At 29.3% G+C, this 8,820-nt stretch overlaps 1 protein-coding gene across 1 annotated transcript; it reads left to right on the top strand.

The window, feature by feature from the left end:
• The first annotated feature begins 373 nt into the window (after positions 1-373).
• LOC143919585 (1-acyl-sn-glycerol-3-phosphate acyltransferase alpha-like) lies at positions 374-8,596 on the top strand. Its single transcript, XM_077441968.1, has 7 exons — positions 374-526; positions 5,855-5,951; positions 6,042-6,130; positions 7,122-7,255; positions 7,331-7,512; positions 7,989-8,154; positions 8,245-8,596. Exons 2-7 carry the CDS (start codon positions 5,862-5,864, stop codon positions 8,421-8,423), a joined length of 840 nt encoding a protein of 279 aa, XP_077298094.1. The 5' UTR covers positions 374-526; positions 5,855-5,861; the 3' UTR covers positions 8,424-8,596.
• The last annotated feature ends 224 nt before the right edge of the window (positions 8,597-8,820 follow it).

Below are 8,820 nucleotides of genomic sequence, written 5' to 3'. Positions count from 1 at the left end.
GTGGAATATTGTACAATACGTATTTCGAAAGATAAGATGACTAAAGGTTGTGGTTTGTTTATCGCTATTAGTTATTTTTTTGCATTTTAACAAAAATAGCAATAATAAACCTATCGTTTTTTTTATTACCTATACTTACTTTACTACCCACTTCCGTTCAATCTAAAAATCAATATAGAAATGTGTGTAAATGGGAGAAATTACCGTTTTAAGTAACTAATTTTTGATACGTATTAATATATTGTAACGAATGTAAAATAGGGTAAAGTTTTCCTAAAGCTATAAAAATTGTAAAATTTGGCAAAACTCATAATATTTTTTTTGCATTTTTCGCCGGTACGTATGTATTTGAGAACCGCTGATGAAAAATATTGAAGAACGAATCATATTTTTGTCAATCAGTAATGTTTTGTGCGCGCTCTGCATAATGTGTGCGCTTGTGTTTCATTGTGTAGTTCACTAGAGACTGGTCTTTTCATCAGTATAGTCGACTAACGGGAGTTCGTTGTATCCAAATATTCTTCAGGTTCGATTGATATATACACATATTTTTACTTTATCCATGTTTTTTAAATGTGACAATATTATTTCCTTGAGTCCTTTTTCATTGATATGCCTAAAGATAAGACATGGTTTATGCTATTCTGTATCAATCTAAATAAATATCACATATGTACGAATATATATATATATATATATATATATATATATATATATATATATATATATATATATATATATATATTTATATATATATATATATATATATATATATATATATATATATATATATATATATATATATATATATATATATATATATATGCTTTCACTGTAACATATGTATGTATATAAAAAATTACACACTGGATTAATATTCGATTGCATCATGAAACGCCAGAAGATTCCTTTTAAACATAAATTCATATTGTCTGCTATATTATATAGACAATCAGTTATACTAATTAAAATGAAAAGGAATCCACAACAGAACATCCATCTAATGAGTAACCTACCTAAAATCTAAATGTGATGCAAAAACATAAAAGTAATAATAATAAATATTCATTCATGAATGATCCAGTAAAAATAAATTGTTATAAGCTTGTTATATATTAAACATCAGTGCGATATTGTAGCAATCTCTGAAAAGTACTAATTTGTTGACACACTCCAGTAAAAATATACATATTTTATGCCCCGACTGTTTTAAAAGCAATGTTTTTATTTTTTTAATTTATTGGAGAAAAACATTGGATTGGAGAAGCATTGGAGAAAAACATTTCATAAGCAAATGTTGCAATTTAGTTTAAATACCAAAAATTCTTCTTTGTTAGTTTAAAATATACACATGCATATTTATTTATTATTATTATTAATACATAAAAATACTGATAATAACAATTAGTGACCGCTGTGACCTGAAAAGTCCCCAATGCTTCACAGTAGTCATTATGTCCTGAAAAACATGGAATCAAAATATCTGAATGTACAAAAAATATAAATTTCAAAATATCTGAATATCAATCGACCTCTAAAATAATTATCTGAATGTACTTTGTAAAAAAATCAAGTGAAAAGTTTCTGTGACATCATGAAACAATGATATCTTGATTTATAAATGATAAGTATAAATATGTATAATTCCCATAAAATATTTTTATAACACTTATTTTGAATGATTGGTTACACTTATCGAATCAGATTCTTATTAAATCTGAAGTAACAATTAATCAAATTTGGAAATTTTGATAGTAAATTTGTCTTTCCAGATTTTATCAAAAATTATATGTATATATATATATATATATATATATATATATATATATATATATATATATATATATATATATATATATATATAATTTTTGTGTGTGTGTACATATATTTTAATACCGTTTATTTATAAAAATAAATTTAATGGTGCTATCCAACAGGATAATGTCGGAATGATAGAGAATGGTGGCGAAATCAATCCATTGTACTCTAATAATTGCGCTGATTCATAAATTGGCATGCTAGCTATAAATTGGTCTTAGTATTACATTGAGTATACAAAATGTATGATTCTAAATACAATTTCTTGCATTATGCGGATTTTATGACTGCTTTTTTTACTAATCACATTAAAATTGATGAATATTTAAATTTAAGAATGTGTATAAATTAACATTTTTCTTTTATTTTCAATTACGCACGCAGATATAAAATAAAGTAAAAATGTCGTAACGCATTACGTTCATTCTTTTGCCGCGTGTTTGTTTGTGTCAGTCAAAATACAAATTTATATGATTGATAGATCCGATTATTTGCGAACAATATTGTAAGCAACAATGCTATAACATTACTCTGAAAAAAACAGCATTGTTCAGAGTTTAGAGAAAGGAGTTTGGATATTGAAAATTCCGAAAAACCGCATATAGAAAAATAATAGATAAGAACCCCATGTTGATTTTTGTGAGGGGGGGGTGGCCTGCCAACTTAACAATATCAGACTTTCACTCCAGCAACTCCACAGGTGATATTTTCTCAAGATTTCTTCAAAAGTAACTCAGTCTAAGGGGTTTGGGAATGCACTGACAATCTGTCAATCAATCGTAAGCCCTTAAATCCATAAATCGCAATAAAGTTGTAACGTATGGTGCGTAGGAATGGATTTTAACAGAAGCGACAGCTTATAGAGTACATTACTGTGTATTACAGTGAATACATTATATGTATGTGTGTATATTCTTGGCGAAAATATGTTTTCGCTAATGTTTCAGTGATTTCATATTCGAAAATAATTTCACCAGTTGATATGTATATAATTCTACAGTAGAAATTCAATTTCAATGGAAAGCGTTAGTGAAATCTTGAAGGTAGCAGTGCTGCCACTTTTCCAATATTATTCACCCGGATAAAATAAACAACGAAGAAACGTAAAGGATGAACATTGATCATTGATCGATGAACAGTAGGGTACATAGAAAGCGGTGAATTTTGGAATTTGTATCACGAGGAATTCGTAAAAATATAATAATAACTTAATATCGTTAACTTTACTTTTTTTCTTAAGAGGGCTAGACACCAGCGCCTTGTCCATACAAACGTATTAGACTTCTCCCTTCCTCAATTATAGCACTAGAGAAATTATTTTTTAATAAGCTATGGATATCCTGGGATGCATCTATCGTTTTATTTTTTTGATTAGTTATTTTTTATAGGAGCTAAGAGCCGCCAAACATTTATAAAATCGCCTCTTTTTTACACCCTTAAATGAACTTTTGATAAAAACTGGTCCAGTTTCGGAGGAGAAAATAGGAGAATACGAAACCTCGATTTTGTTTATTTAAAATACGTTTTATCTGGTCGAAGCGCAACTGTCGCATTCACTCAATATATATATATTGATATATATATTGTCGCATTCACTCAATATATATATATCGATGAAAGGAACGGCAACAAAATTAAGGTTTGGGGGGTACAGCCCTCTTAATATAATAAGTGCCGATTTTCAAAGGCTTTTTTATAATTTTTGCACAGATTTAGGGTTTATTTTTTTTAATTCACCTCATATACATATATGGAATGATTTTACATTTAAAAAATCTCATGTTTTTTTACATTTCTAGGGTATGAAAATTCGATTCAAAGTACCTCAATTGCCATTGTGACAGGGGTGTATCCGCTTCATTATCAACTTGACTAAATAGACCAGTGCTTCCCAATTACTTTTACGTCACGACCCCCTAAATCTGAAATAATTAATTCCCGGCCCCTAAAAAATGACATTTTTTTCTAGTTAAAAGGTTTATTTGGCAGTAATTATTACAATTATAATACACATGTTTATATTCAGCACAAAAATATAGGAACTTGCTTAAAAACATTTTTTTTAAATAAAAACTATTAAATGAAACAATTTAATGCGATAGATGAGGTGGTATGTTTTTACATATCAAATCGATATCGGGTTCAATGTCAGAAATGCTAACTCGCAAAGCATCTTCCAAAGTCTCCGTGGAAAGACATGACCTTTGCTTATTTTTTAATATAAGTAATGACGAAAATGCTGTTTCGCATAGGTACGTAGTCGCGAAAGGAATAAGAGTTACCAGAGCTTCTTTTCCAATAGCAGGATATTCTTGCTGTCGCCTTAACCAAAATTCTGAAATATTTTTTTCATTAAATTCCACTTCAAGCAAATTATCTGATCTGATATCGATCAACTCTTCTTGGGCTGTCCACGTAATATGATCATATTTTAAGGACTTGGCAAATTGTGTTCTTATCAAATTGTACCTTTTCATCCTCATTCAAGTTTGGGAAATATTTTTTGAAAAATAGTATCGATTCGGCCATGTGATCAAGTATAACATTTTTCACTGAATTCGACAATTATATTTCATTATTCGTGAGAAAATCATTCAAACACGAAAACATCTACGTGCATCCTTGACTAATACCTTTTGACCACAAAGTAAGCTTTTGTTGGAAAGTTTTCATATAATGTGTTATTATTATAACAGACTTAAATATATACATTCCCTAAATATGTAATGTGGAAAAATATTCATAAATGAATATTTGTACTTTATACTGAATATTTTCGCGGCCCCCGCGAGAAATCCTACGGCCCCCCAGGGGGTTGCGACCCCCAATTTGGGAAGCACTGAAATAGACCAATGTTGACTAAATATAATATAATTTTCAAATAATTTTATATTTTGATCCGTTTTGAAAAATAGCTTATGCTTATAGCTTATGCTTAATAGCTTATAAAAATAGCTTAATCATATAAAACGATGAATATTAATAAGTTTGTGTCAAAATTACTCGAAACTCACCAAGAAGAGATAAATTATTCGTAAATTAATACGACGTCCGATTCAAATTTAAATTTGTCATCTTTAAAAAAAAGATACAGATTCACTGTAACATTACATGTAAATACATACATATGTATGTATGTATAGATACATCCTGCGAATTGAATCCATCTTGTATTCAAATATATGTAATTAGTAAATTTACAGCTTTAATCAAGCTGGGCTTTTGTTTGAAATTTGTATTGATAATAAAATAATTTCATACAAAAATTACTTTGTTGAATATTAGCCTGTTGAATATTCAAAATTGATTGATTCTTTTTGACTATTTTTTTATTTGTAAAAATTTAATTTACAACTATAATTTTGACCAAAATATATTTTCAAAGTTTTTTTTCTAGCTTTTAGTTTTTAAAATTCTAGATGTTGATTTTTTTTACATACATATATACCAGGAAGGCCTTATCCATGGAAGGCGCATTGGGTAACCCCAATGCGCCTTCCTGGCCAATTACAAACAATGCTGCATTTACTGAAAACTCGCAAATTAACGAGACATCTATGAATTGTGCATAAATTTTATTGTACATTAATCATACTCAAATAGTGGTGACATAGTAGGTAGGAAGGATTTTTAGCCAATTTTAATCGGAAAACGTTTCAACAATGAAATCAGAGAAATTGGCAAGCTCTGATAGGAAACGATCGACCTGAAATCACAAATATCCAAGTCTGACCAGCAGCACTACAGATAATTTATTTCAATCGAGGTCAGCTCATGGGATCGAACACGGCGCCTCTCGGTGTTAATCAGAAGCTTAACGACCGAGCTATGCTGCTGGCTAAATGAGCTATGCTGCTAGCTATATGAATGTTCATACATATAATGTGTAAAGCTAAGCCCCAACAAAACGTATAACAAGTTCTTACAGAATGATAACAATTTAATGTTACTATTACAGAATTTTCATTATTTTAGACAACTATGTAGTATAAAATCTAAAAAATCAGCATTACAATAAATGATTTTTTAATTTCAGACACATCATGGCGGCTTACAGCGTTCTTTTGGGTTGTTTCATGGCTTTACTAATTTTGCTATATACTATAAGTTCTGTCGCCCGATATTATATAAAAGTGAGTACTACAGATAATTATTATTGGAACTTTCTTAGTCGGAAAAAATATTGACGTTGAAAAGGTATATTTTGTATTTATTTTTAACAGTTCACTTTTTTCACAATTGGATGCCTCATCGCAGCAACAATTCCAATGCCACTTATGCTCTTGAAGCCAAGACATCCTGACAATGCATTGTAAGCACACACATACAAATATGGGTCAATACATACATATATTTTGTGAAAATATTGATGAAATAAAACTTTAAAAAAAAAGATATTTTAGCATCCAACACCTATTTATTTAAGGGTCAGGATAAGTTAGGTTACGTTAAGGTTGGCCCTATTCATTTAAGATTAGGTTATTAGGGTCGGTATTATTCAGTCTCAGTGTCACACGCCAGAACTGAGACAGTGAGACCGCATATTAAAGTGAAAACGTGCAGGTAGATCGCATACTAAAGTAGATATGTGAAGGTAGACCGCATACTAAGGTAGCATCCATAATTTTATAAAGTTTTTTTACAATGCGAGCTTATTTTGTTTTAAAAATGTTCTAAACATACCCTCATTATTAAGAAATATACCCTCCTCTAGTTTACCTTTTACCATTTTTCAGTACAATCTAAAAATTATCATTTAAACTACTAATAACCAACACTGAGTTCTATTTTGTTATTTATAAAAATATTTTAAAATGGTATTGTTATTATAGTATCCAATAACATTTAAAAAAATATATAACTTTCAGTCATGTCTCCTGTAGCAATACAAATTTTTAAATCTCATAAGCGTGCCGCTTCAACCATTGATTTTAAATGATAATAATCGATTTATTTAAATTGTAATAGTTGATTTTGGTCGTTTAATTTTATAAAAAATAGTAATAAAACCAAAATTATCAATAAAAAATAAGCAAGCAAAGTCAATTTTTGTCATTCCATTAGGCTTTATAGAACACGAAAACTGCCAGTTAATACTGACCTAATTAAAATTAATACGAAAATTTGAAACTAAATAAATACGACTATTCATATATTCAATATCAAATGTTTATCTATTACTTTTATTTGGAAGGAAAAATGTATGGAGCCAATCCTCGTATTTTATAATGACCCATATATGAATGTATGTACATATTATTTTTGTCTAAAAACTTTTTAATATTAATTATTCCCATTTCAAGAATACCTGCTTGGGGATGCCGACAAATAGCTAAAATTATGGGATTGACATGGGAGGTAAGAGGAGCTGAAAATATTGATAATTCCAAAGGGTCCGTAGTTATAATGAATCATCAGAGTTCATTAGATCTAATTGGTAATTCTGATGTTTCATTACTATACTGTGTAAAGTAAAAATTCTTATGTCATTATTTTTTTTTATTTATTTCAGTATTAGCAATCTTATGGCCATTGATGTCGCAAAGTACAGTTGTATCCAAACGTGCCCTTTTCTATTTGTGGCCTTTTGGATTAGCTGTTTGGCTGTGGGGTACAGTTTTTATTGATCGAGGACAAAAACAACAAGCACAGAATGTACTGAGTAAAAATGTAGAAGCCATCAAAAATCGAAAGGTTATATATTTATATTTATTAGATTTTTTGTGTTACCTCCGCTATATTTTGCTATAATTTTTATTGTCTTACAACTATTGACAAATTTATGTTATAACTAAGCTTCAGCGCGACCCTGCACACTATTGCTAATTTTTATGGTCAACCTTTTTTTTGCTCTCTAGCTTTGTAGTTTGTCCTCTTTCCTGGAAAATAGCCCCAAAACTCCCATGTTTTGTTCCAAAAGCACGCTTCACCGCCGAAGACTAGTTATAACTAGACTGCGGATAGAGAGGGTGCTTTTTCCAGGAATCGGGGCGGTTTGGCTCTATTTACAAAGATAGAATGCAAAATAAAAGTTCGGCGAATCTTTAACAAAGCATTTACAACAATTGAACAATGAACGGCGCGCTTTGGGTCCGCTCACTAGTTATAACATGAAAGTAAATTTTACAATCACCCATGTCGCAACTGTTAAACAATCAATGAAATTACAGGCCAAACTCTTGCTTTTTGCTGAAGGAACACGAAATAGTGGAGATAAATTATTGCCTTTTAAAAAGGGCGCTTTTCACACGGCAATAGATGCAAATTGTCCGATTCAACCTGTTGTCATTTCAAAATATTATTATTTGGATTCCAAAAATTCCCAACTTAATTCAGGTAAAGATTTTGTCAATAATCACATAGTCAAAGATTTATTATTTTAATTTTGCGAATTTGCGAAGTGACAAAATAAATTTAAAATTTTAGGTCATTTTATAGTAACAATTCTACCTCAAGTATCAACCGAAGGCGTTCAAAAGGAGAATATACCTGAATTAGTAGACAAATGCCATTCATTAATGCAGGAAACATACACGGAAATTTCTAGAGAAGTCATATTATCTGAGGGCAGCCATAATTTAAATTCTTTGAAACGTAACATGTGATATTCTAAATACAAATAAAATAAATAGATTATAGTTATATTTGTTGTCATATTTTAAAAAATAACGTTATTTACATTGTTACCTTCTGTGAACTTTTTATGTGTCTATAATATAAGATCCATATTTGACAAATATGGTGCTATAATATTAATAAATTTCAAAGTACATCCATAATCCCATTATTTTTAAGACAGTATGTATTAATTCAATGCCTTATACTTCTTGACAAGGTGTTTTTAAATTTAAATTTATTTAATATAATATATATTTAATATATTTAAATTGAATAGTTATTACCATATAAAAATGTAAACTGTTTAAAAAAATTGACCTTCGTCATCAAACGAAAATTTGTGTAATTTTATGATTATTCAAGCTCGCAAAGTGATTGTCTGTA

The sequence above is a fragment of the Arctopsyche grandis genome, chromosome 12 (genome assembly GCF_051622035.1).
Source record: "Arctopsyche grandis isolate Sample6627 chromosome 12, ASM5162203v2, whole genome shotgun sequence".
Lineage (NCBI taxonomy): Eukaryota > Metazoa > Arthropoda > Insecta > Trichoptera > Hydropsychidae > Arctopsyche > Arctopsyche grandis.
This window is presented reverse-complemented; position numbering and strand designations above follow the sequence as displayed.